Source organism: Terrapene carolina, unplaced genomic scaffold, assembly GCF_002925995.2.
Source record: "Terrapene carolina triunguis isolate 2854851 unplaced genomic scaffold, T_m_triunguis-2.0 Scaffold85, whole genome shotgun sequence".
NCBI classification, from domain to species: Eukaryota; Metazoa; Chordata; order Testudines; family Emydidae; genus Terrapene; species Terrapene triunguis.
In genome coordinates, this window is record NW_020664436.1 from 15,767,060 (window position 1) to 15,784,204 (window position 17,145).

At 40.1% G+C, this 17,145-nt stretch overlaps 1 protein-coding gene across 2 annotated transcripts in view; it reads left to right on the plus strand.

Moving 5' to 3' along the window:
- The first annotated feature begins 5,076 nt into the window (after nt 1-5,076).
- The window catches only part of PLD5 (phospholipase D family member 5), a 259,269-nt gene continuing 247,200 nt past the window's right edge, over nt 5,077-17,145 (plus strand). For both annotated transcript variants that reach the window (XM_024210268.2, XM_024210269.2), the window contains exon 1: nt 5,077-5,262. In XM_024210268.2, the coding sequence (XP_024066036.1) occupies nt 5,077-5,262 (186 nt within the window). The remainder of the gene's footprint in view (nt 5,263-17,145) is intronic.

A 17,145-nucleotide genomic window follows, 5' to 3' on the forward strand; every position in this document is an offset into this window, starting at 1 on the left:
CAGTGCAAGTACCCCAGCTGAGTTCTGACATCTCCTGCCTTACAGTGAAGATAGTTTGATTTCTGAAATGTGTGAAGCTGCTGCCTCTGTTTCCTGATTAACTTGTCTAATTTGTTGGTACTGATATTCTGTTTGATGGGCAATTCTTGCATAATACCAGTTATGCTATATATTGGCCCTGGACCTGAACCACATAGAATATATTTGCAACCTTCTATATGTCACTCCAGCTTTTCCCTTAGACTTTCTTCCACAAGTTGTGTTACAGTTCTAATACAACACATAGCAACTAGAGACGTATGACATTCAGGTGGAAGAACTGGTTCTTTTGGTCCCCATTCTGTATGGCATGCCCAAGTGATGCTGATGGGAGGAAGGGACAATAGGCTGGGTGAAGTATATAGCACATCTAAAAGTGCATGGAAAAGGGGCCAATGTACTGCCTCTTTCCCTTGTATGCTACCAGAGTTAGGGTTTTGCATGGATTCATGGTGCAGGGAAAAGGAGAGTTCTGTAGGCTACATTGTAATCTCAAAAGATATCTCAGTATGTCTGGGTCGTGGGATGAGCCAGTGATTAGGAGAAAATTGTAGGCAAGTGCATGTGAGCATCAACTAAACTATTCTATGACGCGTGACATGAATTCAGTGTTAATGACATTAGTACAATGCTTGTAATGTCAGTCATTTTTGTTGTAGCAGTCAGATGGACATAGATGCGAGGGGTCTTGGCAGGAGCAGATGTATGGGTAATTTTGAAAATTGTTTGAAAAGGAGAGGCAGCAGTTTAATTTGGCTCATACTGTGAACTGGAAATAGTGACCTACTGCAGAACTGATTGATTTAGTAGGAATTTGTCTCAGCTCTAAATTAGGCTGGGTTAGGTGGTGGTGGTGGCCTGGACAAGTTAGTTTTCTGCATACAGCAGACTGGCAGTAAAATTAAATGGAGGGCCTGTGTCATAGCCTAGCAGGTCCCTTTAGGTTGGACTGGTGGTGCTTTGAGGACCTTGTCTTAATAGGAAAGAAGGTGTGTTCTTAGCTTGAGTTAGCTAACAAGGTAAGACTAGTGAAGACAGGCAGCTTGTAGTTTTCACACAAGTTAGTTGGCTGAGTAAAAGGACTAGACTCTCCCACTTAAAGCCTGTCCTGCATTGGATTAGGAAGCAGTAACACTTTGTAAGGCCATCATGTATGAAATGATAAAACTTCTGTTAATGTGTGTGAGTCATAGGAGCTATGTGCCACCATGCAGAAGTGGTAAAAGCAGCACAGGCACCTAAATTACAAATACAGCTAAAGCCTTAGTGCTATTAACACCGCCCCCCCTTTCAGATATTAAAAATCAGGAATAGGGGAAGAGGTGATATTAACGGCAAATGACACAGAAGCTGGGGTGGACAGTATCTGGAGGACAGGGGTGTGTGTGAAAGTTGGAGCAGGGGAGAATGGAGTGGAAGACATGGCGGCGGGGGGGGGGGGGGGTTGAGACTGTCAGGCAGGGAAGGAAGCAGGAACAGACAGATCCTGTAGACTGGGGACCCAAAGTGTCTGCCAAGAATCCAGCTGTTTGAACTGGCTGGAGGAAGGAACTGCCACTGGCTGGTGAAAAGGGATGGAGAGAGAAGGAGGCTATTGAGGGGAGAGGGAAGGAAGGAAAGGCAAACCACTGTACAGAAGTTGGCTCTATAAAGAGGGAGGTCTGAGTGATGTAATCCACTGAAGTACAGTAGCAAGCTGTTCTGGCATGCCAGTAAAGGGTTTAAAAAGTAACTATGTTGTATGACCCCCATCAGCTCACAACCCTGCACAGGTACGAAACAATACCCATGCAAAGATTAGAAGTTAGGGAAAAGCTGAAGTATTTGATATGATGCCTGGGAAACACCATGAAACTTCCTATAGAAAACACATCACAAGACAGGATTGCTGTAGGTAGCAATATAAACATATCAATAGCTGAAGCAGCTCTACCCACAACTAGTGTAGGAGTGTGGCATTTACATGGACCAAAAGGGGGTTGGGTTGATTGATTGAACAGCAGTATGGACCAACATGTGTCCCTGTTATCCAGCTGCAGGCACACATGCTGGCCTATATAGGGTATCTGCAAGTTTGAGCTTAGCCATACTAAGTGTGCTGTGCCACATGTGTGCTGGTCAAAGGGTGTGCTGTGCCATACCCTTGATACGCCATGTATTTACATACTTTTTCATGGATTTCTGCTGCTCCTGGGCTGTCTTCCATGCAATGGCATTGTGTGGTCCTGAACCAATATATTCCACTCATTATGATTCCATGGGGCATGGGAGAGTGTGATGGCCAGCTGCTGCTGCATCTTGAAATACCCACATTTACTGTATTGTCAGGAGAACAGACAGAGAAAGATATAGAGAAGTTCAAACTGTTGGGGAAAGTGGGAATCCTATAAACTTTTGAGTGAAAACTGTTCACATTCAGCATCTGTATTGTTGGTTGTTACCCAAATGTCGTCAAAAAACAAAAAAAACAAAAAAAAACCACAACCAAACATTATCGTGTAACTGTATTTTTGTTACTACTAGAACAAAACACTACATTTTTATATTGTCACCAAACCCCCTTGATATAAATAAAGCTCTGTGTTTTTCTGTGGGTACATCTTTATTTCTCTCTGTATTTCATAAACACTAAGAAAATTGGATCATTGCTTCATAGCTACTTCTATAGTTGGTTTTACTCTTTGAAGTCTTTCTTTCAAAGTTCTCTTTCAGACTGGCATCATCGTGATTTAAATGCACCATTGACTTGATCTTACCACCATTGAAATGTACCTATTGACATTGATGGGAGCAGGATTGAGCCCATATGCACAGTTAATATAGAACTTTTTTAAATGGTCTCATTGTCTAGTCTTACTACTTTCACTATTTAAAAGGGTAGCTTCAGTGAACTGCACAATATCATATTTTAGTTTAATGCCACCTTATTTGTAGAACTACATCAGTTTTAATTCTTTACCAAAACAACTTTTTTAATTCTCTTCAAAAATGATCTGCCTGCAAACATTCATCAGAAAGTGACATGCCATTCTGAGCTACAATAATTATTTCTTAGTGCTGTATGAGGGAATTGGAATTTCTTGTCTGTGCTTAATATAGCATTGCAGAGTGTGGGCAATTAGTGAGCTGGTTCTGCACACTGAAAAAGGAAATTCCTCTTAGTTTATTTCTGTTAAATACTGATATATTTCAACCTGTACTAAAAGAGAGGACAGTGGACAACAGCAAAGAGATCACAATCAAAACAAATGACTCATTTCCTCATAAAAGAACAACAGTACTGAGTATTCTTCACACAATGGCCCAGAACACTGCGGTAATGCTGTTGCAAGCTGTAGCGTTGGAGCCATTATTGTAGATTTCTGTCAGGTTTTAAAGCAGTGTAGGTAGGACCTTATAAAGTAACAATGATTTTATGATGAAGGCATAGGACCTTGAGTCCGAAAATCTGGGTTCTGTGCCTGACCCTGCAGCTGACTACCTGCACAACCTTCCTTAATCACTTAATCTTTGTCTCAGTTTCCCCATTTGTCAAACACGGGTAATAATAGTGATTTCGCTCAAGGGGCACTGTGAGGCTTAATCCATTGATGTCTGTAAACTCTTTGAATGGAAGTTGCTCTATAAATGCATTCCTCTATTGTTTGCATGCATTATTGTATTGTATGCAAATGTATTATTAGAGTTGTTGAAACAGCTATGAAAAAAACAGCATACAGAACAAGCAGAAGATTTTCCTTTTTCCTTGAGATTCTTTACCAGCCTTTGTGTTTATTTGTTTTGTCTTGAACCAGTGCTGCCAGCATGAATGCCTTAGGGTAGTGTCTAACAAAGATCATCCCCTGGTGGCTCATTTGTCATCCTCTTGGCTACATTAGGAAGCTTTAGCTCCCACAAAGCCTTGTTTCCCGTGTTCAGACAAAACTGTTTAGGTGCTGATTCTGCCAGCCTGGCCAAGAGTCCAGTCTGTGGAAGTTGGGAGGGGGGCGCCTCGAAGTGCACAGTACCTGAGTGAGTGCTGCTGGCATTATAACCTGCATGCTGCAAAGAAAGCAGGAAGAAAGCAGAGAGAGAGAAAGCGAGTGACATGAGATGACTGCACCTCGTCCTGCATATAGGCGGGCGGGATGGGAGAACGAGATGAGCCCACCTCTAGTGAGTGACCATCCAAGCTTCTTCTCCCCCGCAGGGTGGTCCCAAGGGGGCCGTGCGCGCTTGCTCCCCACAGGTGGATGCTCTGGGATTGCTCGCGCCGGTGCCGCTGACTCCCAGGTGCGGCAGACGGGGCTGGCGTGGCTCGGGAACTGGCTGGAGCAGGGGGACGCGCGTTCCCTGCTTGGGGGGCCGCTGAAGTTTGGCCAGCCAAGGAAAGGGCCGGTCACAAGGGGAGGGGCCGGGGGAGGTGTCTCCCTCCCGTTAGACAAGCTCGCCTGGATTCAGCAGCCAGCAGCTGTCACCTCCGCTCCTCTGGGGAAGCCGCCTGCACCCCAGGGAGGAGGCAGCGCGGCTCCGGTCCTAGAAGCCACCGTGGGGCTTGTTAAGTGTTCCCCAAAGGTGGCTGCTGGAGAGGAGGCGGAGCTGAACTAATTCCAGGGACCGAGGCGGCGGCAGCAGCTCCAGCCCCTTCACTGCACCAACCTGCGGGCTGGCTGGAGAGAGAGCCCAGCCCCTCCCTCTTCAGCAGCAGCCGAGCAGCCGCCGCTACCACCATCCCGCGCGTCCCTCCCCGCCCCGGCTCTCTCCGGCCCAGGGTCCCAGCCAGTGCCGCGAGAAAGCGCCTTGCGCTGCGCCCGCTCCGGACTGCAGCTGCCTGCCGGCGGGGGCAACAAGCAGCAGCTGCATCTTGGAGCATCTGCTGTCCTGAGTCCTCCTGCTCCCCTCCCAGTTCCCCCCTGCACACCTGCAGCTCTTCTTCCCCTCCCCCTCCCTTCTGAATTATTTCTCCTCCTCCCTCTTTTCCTCCCCCCCCCCCACCTGGTGCCTCCTAATTCCTTGGTTTCCTCTGGTTTTCCTTGGACTCTGCCTTGTCATGTCAAGATGGAAGTCAGGCATGACTGGCTCGCCTCTTCCCCCCACGAGGGCTTCGAGCAGCTGAGGCTGAAGAGCCGCCCCAAAGAGCCATCCCCGAGCCTCCCCAGAGTAGGTGCCAACTTCTACAGCACTGTCAAGCAGCAGGACTTCAGTGCCAGTGTCTGGCTGAGGAGGAAAGACCAACTGGAGCATGTAAGCCAGCTTCTGATTCCCTTCTTTCCTTTCCCTGCTGGGTCTCCTCCAGCAAAGCCCAGGGAGGAGTGAGGTGTGAGCTTCAGTGATCTGTTGGCGAAATTCCCAAAGGGTAGAGGAGGAAAGAAACTAGCCAAAGGTCCCAAAGCGGCCCACCAAAGTAAACAGCCTGTTGGAATATATTCCCCAAACCGCTGTGTAAAATGTGAGTGGGAAAGTTATGTGGAGCCTGAGAAGTTATTGAACATCCTTGCATTATTTCCCAGCCTCCTACAAACTGAGCACTGAGAGTGGAGATGTATTGGGAAGGTGGCACTGGGGCTCACTGCTGTGTTGGCTTGTAATTGATCTCATATAGGCCTAGGACTGTTTAAAAGAAAACATTAATCTAGATGTGATTTTTCTCTTCCTACGTGGGGCTTTAAAATGTTAACTCTGTGTAGCGTCCAGGAGGTTTCCCTGAAGGATCAATTCCTGCAGCAGTATTATATGACTTAACGATGTGTCTTTGGGGCCACAGCAGATCTGATGCTGGGGATGGCTGCAGTGAATATTTCATGAGGTTTTGAAGTGCTTGTAAGTAGTGCTGTGATTCATATGTTTTAAAGCAATGTTGTTGTTTTGCTTTATGTAACTTTTAAAAGCAAGGAACTGAGTTGAGATAAATTGCATGCTGTGTTAGAGTTTTCTGAATAGCTTTTTAGATGAAGCCCATAGTTAGTATGTAGTACAAGCAAAATAAGGAGATAGACGCATATGGATAGCGAAGCAAAAGAGACTGAATGGGTTTACATATTGCAACAGTCTGTAAATTATTCACCAATGGAAAGGACGGGAGACAGTGACATACAGTTAAAAATGACTGAGATACATAGAAAAATATTACATTTGATGTAAGCCATGTTAGGGTTTATTTCAGGTAGAAATCCACCTATTAAAAGCATAACGGACCTATTGTTGCATGAAAATTATAGATAGTACATTAATACCTGTTTAAGATGAAACCTGAAAAACAACTGGTAGATAAGGTGTTAAATTTCCTCTCCACCAAATTGTATAATATAAAAATACTCCTTTTGAAGTACTTGTACCTGTTAATGAAATATTAAATATAGGTTGTGTTTACAGGTCTAATAAAATCACAAGAACTGACGAATTGCTGGAAATAGAATTCAATACTTCTCAAATATTTGAAATGTTCTGCATACCTTACTACACATCTCCCTGATTCTTCACACTAACAACAAGGCTTCACAGTAGTAAGCTAGTAAGAAGAGTGTTTTCCCATTGTGAGTCAAAAAGAAAGGTCATTGCTTTATCTCAGGAGGGCTGAGTGTTAATACATAAAAAGCACAGAAATCGAACTATTGGGTTTGTAACTGGTTTTACTTGTTGATTATCATTTTGTAACTGGTTTTACGTGTTGATTGTCTTTTGCCAAGACGTAACACTACTACCACATCTATAATCAAACAACACATAATTAGACACTGTTCTGGTATCTGAACATTAGCATGCCCAAATATATATAAAATACATTTAAAAAAAAAAAAACAAACCCTGTCCCATAGTATTGCCTAGGATGGGCTAAATAGACATTACTTGTTTGAAAAGAACAAGTGGATAGCCCCCACCCCTTTTTGTGTGTGCTTATTTATTATAAAGTCTGAACTTGGCATAGTAATCTGAAATAGAGCTGCAACATCAATGTGAAAAGGTTTCCTGTAATCATACATATGAATGTATGTCCTGTGGGAGACTACATTCTCATTTGAGCCAGCTATTTCATTCCCATAGCGCATTTGAACGATGTTAAGAAAAAATAATTGGAACATGGATATTCCTTGCACACAATGAAATATTTGAGTACACATTTAATGGCTATGTTTATTATGAATAGATTGTAGTATACTGTATGTACCAAGTGTATACATGTAAAGTACATACTTTATTTTTATGATTTAGGATAATTTCAACACTCATGAGTGGTGGACTAGAGACACAAATTGTTACATACCTCACCTCAATGAGTATTTAATCCCAAATTCATATGTTTATTGTTTATAAAATACTTGGTGCCATGTAATTATTGTCTGTTTTTAAAGAGGTGGTTAGTGCTTACTTAGCCTTTTCTGCCTTTTAAAAATTTTTTTTTACAAAGGGTAATACTTTGAGGTGCATCATTTTTAATGGCCTGTTCACTCATGTAGTGATGTTTCTGATTGAGATAGGATACTGTAGGTATACATGCTGCATGATGTAGATGGAGGATATGTATAACACTTTAGTTTGCCGCTTTCTTCTGATACAATTATGCTATTTAATCTGTGCTAAGAAAATCATTCCACTTAGGAATGAACATACTTATGTATACCATCTATGGCTTAAAGCAAAATAGATATAAATAAAATTGATACATATAGTAATGGCAGATGCAGGTAAAGGAAGATTATATAAACACAGATATGCACACACTCACTCTGGCGACATAACATTTATTAAATAATGCTTCCAATAGAGTTATAACATTTATTTAAACTGATTTCAATGGAGTTAGGCCAGGGATGATGTTATACCTTACTTCTGGAAAAATTGCTGTAGATCCTAAGCAGATATTGTATATTGACTTCTTCGGGTTACCAGCAAGATTTATTGACCAGAGAAGTTTCATTGAAGTCAATATTTATCTTAAGAGGCAGAAAAACAACTTAATGGAATTATGAAGTAAATTTATGTGTTACTCAGAAATACCTATAAAACTCTTATGGTTATCAATTTCAAAACTGTAAAAAGTTTTTTCTTTTAAACTAAATTGTAAAGTTAGAGGTACAGAAAACAAAATACTATAAATATCCCAAGCTTTATATGGAACTCACTGCAACCAATCAGAATGTACTTTACAATTCATCTGATTTTTTAAGTGACTTCTTGTTCCATATCTTACTACTATTGTCTGATCTCCAAGGAGATAAAGCTCTAGAAACATATTGCTGACTTGACTTCTTTTACATTAGTCTGGATTTCCTTCTTCCAAGCTGTAATGATATAGATTATGTTACCGTTAATTTGACAAACAACTTTTCAAACCACATCAGATTTTAAAACAAGTCACTCATATTCTGTTTCTTGGCTAAGGACCAAGTACAGCAAGTACCTCAGCACATGCCTAAATTTAAGTAATTTAAGTCCTATTAAAGCTTAAAGTTAGACTCATGCTGAAGTACCTTGCTGAACTGCGGCCTAAATGCATCAATACACGGCATTTTAATGGGTGAAAATGACATTATGCTAGTTTATAGTTTAAAAGGGGGGATTTTTCCAAATGAAGACTATAATCAAAGAACCTTGTCTTATGGTTCTATTTGACAAGGTTCTTAAATCCGTATTAGAGATATTTCAATTCAGAATCAGGGTGTAGTGAAATCCCTCACATTCTAAATATCTGGTTTAGTCATTTTCTAATGCCTCCTGTGAGCTTATTGGCCTGGTAAGTGACAAAAGTGATTGAAGACTTGTCTGAAATCCTTAGATCTCCTCTTTGTATAAGTAGTCTTTTTAATGGAAAAAGGTCCCCTTTGCCTCCATCCCCTGTTTTATCTTTTCAGTGAGATTTGAGCTGGAGTAGGGAGGGGAGGAAGATAAATGTTGTGGGTGACCTCTGAAAGTCCTTAGTTGTGCTGATAACTATCTGCTGTTGGGTTAAGTCATGGCAGTTCTTCATATTCTCTCAGCAACCTGGTTCCCTCGGTAACAACAACAGAATATTTTTATGCAGCTCCCTCCATATGGGCATTGCAAGGTGCTTTAGAATAAAACCTGTTTAAAATGATCAATTTTTAAACCAGACATGAGCAACTCGAAGGAAATGTTTCTTGAATGTTTTTTTAAAGTGTGTAACAGATTAGAAACTGAGACTAGAAACGTAGTTCTACAGTTGTGAAGTATTATGGAGTCACCCTAATTAAGGGTGCATCAAGGTTTGCACTTAAAGCAGGGGTTCAACCTCATTGTTTTATATGATAAATACAGTGTTTCCTTTTTTAAATATACACATGTAATGGTGAACAAAGACTGCATTTTCTAATGATTTAGAAATAAACTTGTTAATTATTTTTGGGTTAAAATTTAATTAAAAATGGGCCTCAACAGTTTTTGTCTTCAGATTGTAACTTTTTTGGGGGGGCCTGGTAGCTAAAGAGCCATTGTCCCTAGGGAGCCAAAAATCCTCTCTTGCACACACATACATGCATTAACACTACAGCTCTTGATTAAGCTACATAAAAAACAAAGAACACAAACAACCAAACAAAAAACAACAGCAAAACATTAGGTTGTAATTAAGCAAAGTTAATAACAATGGCTGTATCATCTTTCTACAGTTTTACTCAGAGCTAGATCAGTAGCTCAAGTCATTCTTAAGTTATGTAATTGTAACATCGGAGGTAACTTACCCAATCATCACTATTCAGTTAATTTGCATGCTGCAGTTTTATTGGCTGCAGGGAGGGAATTGTGTGGTAGGTGATGGGCTCAGAGTTCCAACTCGCTAACACTAAGCCTTCAGATGTTTTGCAATACTGTGGCTGAGACATACACACAGAGCTAAGAAACTAATATTTCTCTTAAGTTTCATGGCCATAACAAAATTTAAATACTTTATATTAGGCTACATTTCACCTCTGTATTAGCTGAAATTTGACCTTGACAAATTAAATTTTAATGATTGTAAAACTATTTAAAATTTTCTTTTAAGCAACTGTTTGTGTCTAACATGTGTCATTACATAGCAAAGTACATGCAATGGAAAACTAGGCAATTCATAAGCAAACTACTTTGAGAGATCATTAAGATAACATCAACAACACTTATTAAAACACATTCAAATGAATAACAGCGTTCTTCATCTAAGGGACCGATGATATATGCATAACAATAACACATTACATGTTAACACATAAGGGGAATGAAGGTCCTGACTCTGAATTCTGAGATATATCACATCACAAAGGAGGAAATTCAGAGCTACAGTAATCCACAATAACTGTAATTCACAATAACTGTGACTAGGACTGAAACAAAGTAAATTCAGTACCCAACAATAGATTGTAAATGTGTCAAAAGAATTCCATGGTTGGTAGTGACAGTGGCTGGAAGGCATAACAAAAGTAAGAATGGTAAAGATCCTGAATCAGCAGAATCCAATAAATCATTACACTCCTTCCCAAAGGAGCTTCTGTGCTGTGGTGAGCTCTACAACGTGACTTGTATTTTACATGAGTTAAATGGAACAAGATGAATTTGTATCAGAATGTAAATTACTTTTTCAAGCACTTTAGATTAAAAAAAATGAAGTGGAAATCAGGCAAATATTAGACAGTTGAGGAAAGTTGCAACAAAGGAACTGTTAATACTTGTTTAAGGTTAGATGGAATATTGCCAGGTTCCAAGGAAGAACTGACTTAGTTGAATAAATGGTATTCAACTAAGAGAGAATTCAGGAAGCTCGTAGACAGTTTTTCTCCCAACATTTGGAGCTTATTCATGAAACAATTGTAGCTCTTATAACAAATTTCCATTTAGCATAGGAGCCTGATCAAATGCCCATTGGACTCAGTTGAATGAATTCTATTGACTTCAGTGGGCTTCAGCTCTGCCCTAGAAGACTAGTGTTTTGAAAAAGGGTAATTTGGATGCACCTCTCTACAGCAGTGATACCGGAGAAAGATGCTACCCCTTGATGCTTTTCCCAAAGCAAAGCACATTTGTGCAGTTTTCATACTGCAAAAAGTCTGATTTTTTAAAATTGTTGAATGCTATTTTGCCTCAAGATATCACTCTCTTTGGAGACCACAAAACAGAGGTAACCAAGGAAAGTAATGATGCAGGGAAAAAGCCAAAGAACACAGAAGTATGGTAGCTGTTTAACAGTGCAAGGAAATACTACGTAACCTTTTAAGATGGGATGTGGAAAACTTCTTTATTCAGTTAAAATTGCAGAGGGAATTTAAAGTGATGTCCTTGGGCGGGGGGGGGGGAATCGTACTCACTGGAGTAGTTGTTATTCATGCAAGTAGTCCCACTGTTTCAAGTAGTCAGAATATAATTACCCCGGCTGTCATTTGGTTAGAGTTATTCTCCTAGTCTTACAAAAAGTTCCCTGTGATCTTGAAATCACAGTAAAAAGCCTTTAACTTACAATTAAGGTACTACATTAAGATCTGTGGATGTAAAATAACATTGTTAAAATATTGTAGTTATAAAAACATGATGTAAGACAGAAAATTCAAAGCTAAAGTTAAACTGTTTGAAAGTCAAGTGATTGTAGTTGTATTTAAAGAAACCTACACATCAAACTGTTTCCAACACCAGCCTTTATTGTTTTCCCCTTTCTGTGGCTTATCCTGCACTTGCTAATGGTAGAACCCTACAAGTTGCCATATAGAAGAAACTTAAGTTCCTAAATTGTAATTATGCTGTCTTAAAAAGATATCAATGCATAACCTTAACCCAGTTATAACAAAGCTCTTAGAAATTAGAGAATTTTCATTCAAAGAAAAGAAAACTACAATTTCTAAAGTGGTGGTTCTATTTTTTCCTAATACTAAAGTTTTTTCTAACATTTTTTTAAAAATTAATTTTCAGTATCAATTTTCTTGGAAAAAGTCGTCAGTATAAAGAAAAATCTTAATGCCTTTGTATAGAATGGTTGCATTAAACAGTCAATATTTAAGTATCAGAGGGGTAGCCGTGTTAGTCTGGATCTGTAAAAGCAGCAAAGAGTCCTGTGGCACCTTATAGACTAACAGACGTATTGGAGCATGAGCTTTCGTGGGTGAATACCCGCTTCATCGGATGCATGCACCCACGTCTGTTAGTCTACAGACATATTGGAGCATGAGCTTTCGTGGGTGAATACCCGCTTCGTCAGAAGAAGCGGGTATTCACCCACGAAAGCTCATGCTCCAATACGTCTGTTACTCTATAAGGTGCCACAGGACTCTTTGCTGCTTAGTCAATATTTAGCTACTGTTAACATGTAGTGGTATCTGACACAGTGAAATTATTTCCTATATTAAATAAGGGGGGAAACTGGGATCTCGTATCCCACTGTTTTGAAAAATGCTGATTTAAAAAAAAAAATTAACAATAGTGTCTCTCAATTAATCCACAACTCAACCTGGATGTATTCAATAGCCAATAAAAATTTAAGTAGAATAGACTTACACATGAACATACATGGCTGTAGCAAACTGGAGCCCAAACACCAGGATGTAAAGATGAGCTGCTGGGGAGCATATGAAAAATGTGTCATGGTTACAAAGCTTAGAAGCTCCACTAAGCAGAAGTTCTGACGGCAACCTTGACCCTATAATAGAGTTTACAAACTCTGCAGGGGACTGAGCCTTGACTTTCTGCTTCTGCTCTTCATCTGACGCCCTTCAGTCAGCATACCAGGTACTAACTCCAGGGCAGAAACATGCTTAAGCAGTAAATTGAGATGAGTATTAACATCTCTGGCATAGTGGACATTAAGGCACTGATCCTGCAAGGGATTTTAGCATGTGCTTTGATCCTGTGAATAAGTAATCCCATTGAAGTTCAGTTAAACAATGTGCATACTGCTGATGTTTTCACAATGTCTTCCAGTCAGAAGTTTTATATGAAAACTCTGTTCCCTTAACTGGTCTTCGTTGTATACTGCTACAAATACCTTTTAATAGTGAGAGAGGCACAGACGGGGCACCAAGAGAATTTATCAAGAGCGATTACATCAAAGTACAGATGCAGGCTAAACCCTGTTTATGTTGAGCTGATAGGATCATATCACAAGGTGGAATCACTGCAGGCATGCTAAAATATTTACATAACACTGTACAGAACGTTTTGTGTGTTAGTAATGCTATGGAGTCCTAATCTTTTGCTACAGTACAGTGTAGTATCATAATTTAGCTCTAGAGATAATTAAACTAATTTCAAAAGAACATATATGTCATGTATACAATGGTAATACTTGTCTAGATAATACTTAGTCCTGCCACGAGTGCAGGGGGACTGGACAAGATGATCTCTTGAGGTCCCTTCCCATCCTACAGTTCTATGTGTGGGCTAATGCATCTAACATTGGGATGGGTGAACTGGTTGACATAAAATAAGAATGCCCCTCAAACCTTCAGTTATTCTCTGAACTCAACCAAAAGTAAGTAATTTTGAGGTCTAGGACAGTTCATATAAGGAATATCTCCCTCACTTCCCTCTGTGTTACATAGATGTATGTATAAATATATTAAAGATTGTGAGGCAGTCAGATACTGCAGTGATGGGGGTCATATTAGTGCATAAGATACATAGACCCAGCAGGGCCATTGTACTTTCCACACCATTCTTCTCCTAACTTCTTACCTGTGCTGGCTGATATACTAGTGTCTGGGATGGTGGGTCCAGATGCCTGCAACCCTTATCTGGTGTCTTCAGTGGTTTGGCTTGGGAGACAGTTCATTTGGGCACTTCTGAAAAGGTTACCCTAAGTGACTTAAGAGTCTAAATCATGTTTTCAAAAGTCACTTAGAGATTTAGGGCTCCTAAATCAGTCACTTTTGGAAATGGAATTTAGATACTTTTGAAAATTCTACACTTCAGGTAACCTCTTTTGAAAGTGTCTGGGCATAATGTTCCCATGTTTTGGAGCAGTGCGACTCATTGGAGTCCTGCTGCGCACTGCCTTTTTGAAGTTGGAAAAACAGTGGAGTTTTCAACCCATTGTATATCCTTAGACTGGGCAATCCAAATCATTTGAGATTAGATTGAGGGAGTCGAGCAGGAGAGACGATGGAGGCCATGTGAAGGGTGAGTCAGCCTGTTGCTCCTTGAAGAAGTGACCCTGTTGCTGGATTTGGTTGGCTGGCTGATGGCTGTCCCTTGCCCAGTGGGAAGGTAACTCTGCAGATAAGGAGGGTCATGCTGCCAATTGGAGAGCCTCAGAGGTTCAGGAAAAAAAACCATCTGGGGTGAAATCCTGGCCTCACTGAAGTCAGTGGCAAAACTCCCATTGACTTTGGAGGGGCTAGGATTTCATCCTGGAACATCTGGATGCTTATCCATCTAAACCAAAACTCTGAATCTTTTGGGATTTGGCCCTCAGTACTTTATTGTGACTATTAGGAAGGTTTCCAAATATAACGTAGGAATTGGGAATGTTAACGTAGTGATGCAATAGCTAGCTGAACTTTTCAGAGACTTAACTGCTTTTGTGTTGTGATGAAATGCCATTTATGCAACTTACAGTATATAATTATCTAGTTTTACTATATACCCCTCATTTTGAACAAGTATTTTAATAAGATTTCAGTAGTTTACTGTATGTAGATTGATTGATTGATTAATTCCCCTCTGGCAAAGTGTAATTTTATATTGCTGTGCAAAAACATAGCGGTTAGTACCTGAGTCTTTAATCAAAATATTACACCTGTGTTTGAGAATATATGGATTTTTGTCTTCTAAAACTTTAACACTCATTTAATCTCTTGAAGGTCACAATAAATATAGTTTTACGCTCATGTTTTTTTACGACATGCGAAAAATTTAAATTCTGTATGTGTAAAATATATATGTGTGTGTATAGTACACACATGTGAAAGTGTAATGATATTATTTGCAGTGCTGTATAGCCAGGTTGGTCCCAAAATATTAAAGACAAGGTGGGTAGCAGTGGATATATGTCTGCAAGTTTTGCACCTTTGTTTTGGTGCCACTTTGAGTTGGTGTGTTCTGGTCTGTGGGGAATAGTGTTGCCAATTTTGGTTGGACTTATTCCTGGAGGTTTCATTACACGATAAACCTTTAATTCCTGGAGGATTGGCAACCCTAGTGGGGAGCTTGTTTTTGAAGATGAACTTGGAGAGGCTAGGGGGTTGTCTGAAGGCCAGAAGAGGGGGTTTGGGAAATATTTCCTTCAGTATGTGGTCCCCGTTGAGCATGGGTTGTAATTGTTTAATGGTATCCCATATGGGTTCTAATGTGGGGAGGTAGGTGACAACTAGGGGTGTACAGTCGGACATTTTTTCCCCCTGTATTGAAGCAGGTTCTCTCGGAGTAGTTAGGTGGCTGTTCCATGATGCAATCTACTTCTCTGGTGGGGTATCCTTGTAAGTGTGTTAAGGTGTATATTGCAGATTTTCTCCTTGGAACATAGTGTGTGGTATTTGAGTTCCTGGCTGTAGGTAACTGATTTCTTGGTGTGTTTGGGATGATTACTGGACAATATTCAGATATCCCCACCCCCCAAAGTCATCATCAAGCTCGTCCATTTCATCCTCACCCATAAAATTTTTACAATGGGCACTAGGATGGCTCCCCAATATGCCAATCTCTTCATGGGCCACCTTGAGGAAGAATTTCTGGGCAAGTGCATCACAAAACCAGTGATATACCTGAGATACATCGGTTACATTTTCATCCTCTGGACCGACAACCTAAACTCCTTCATAGATTTCCATCACAACTTCAACCATCACCACCCATTCATCAAACAATTTCTAGAACACTCCCATGCCAGCATCAACTTCCTGTACACCACCATCAGCTTCAGCAATGGAAACCTACAGACAACTATACACAAGAAATCCATGGATCACCTCGCACCTATCTTCACAGATACACATGCCTGTCGCAACATGGGGTGAACCTCATCCAGTGCACTAAATATTCCAATAACTATGTGCGTGAAACAAGACAATCACTACATCCTCAAATGAATTCACACAGAAAAATTACACAAGACAAAAACACCATATCACCCAGGAGCAAACACTTTTCACAAAACAATCACTGCACATCTGACCGCTCAGTCCTCATCCACAAAGAAAACCCACACAACATCTTCTAAAAATGAGCCCAGGAGCTTAAATTCATAATTCTGATAGACACCAAAAATCCTGGACTCAATAAAAACAGTCCTATGACTGCAGAGGTGTTAACTACCCACTTCACCTTGAATGGTCTCTTGCAACATGTGTTAACTACTTATGCTAAACAATCTCTTCTACCTTGTATTTAGCTGTTACATTGAGGACTTTTCCTATATCTGAAGAAGAACTCCATGTAAAACTCAAAAGCTTGTCTGTTTCACCAACAGAAGTTGGTTCAATAGAATTACCTCACCTACCTTGTCTCCCTAATAATATTATGTCTGTAAAGTGGAATATAAATGGACACTTAAATCAGTTGTGCAATTTCCTTGCTAAAAAGCATGAGTTGCAAATATGTTACGGAAGGCCTTATTTCTGGTTTCTGATTGAGCTAAGGCAATGTAATCAACAGCTTGTTTCCTTATTTATGTAGTTATTGTAGATCATAAATATCAATGATGCTATTCTAGTTTCTGTAGCTTTATGCATTTCACTATTTTTCTTTCTATTTACAATAAAAACATTTAATAGAATAATAAAAAACAAAGACTTGCTTCTAATAAAGTGATGGCAATTCAATACTGCCTGCCATGCTGATAAATTGGACATTTTGAATTTCTCAAAGGGGCTTTAAACCCTATTCAGAGTGGAAATATTAACATATAGTGCTGCGAAGAGGATTGCAATATTAGCTAGTAATAAGTCGATCAGTAACTGGTTTCCTGCACTGATTTGATTTCTGACATATTTTATGTATCCTTAAATAGTAAGTGGACAGTGCGGGCCTGATCTTGGTTTGGGTCCAGAGGTGCTATGATAATACAAGCTAATAATAATGAACGAATGTACATTTCTGTTTTTAATATGTGACAGACATACAGTGAATGAGTTAGACATCACCGTTATCAACCCTTCTAATCATGGTAAAGCCAGGGCCGGCTCTAACTTTTTTGCTGCCCCAAGCAGCAAAAAAAAGCGC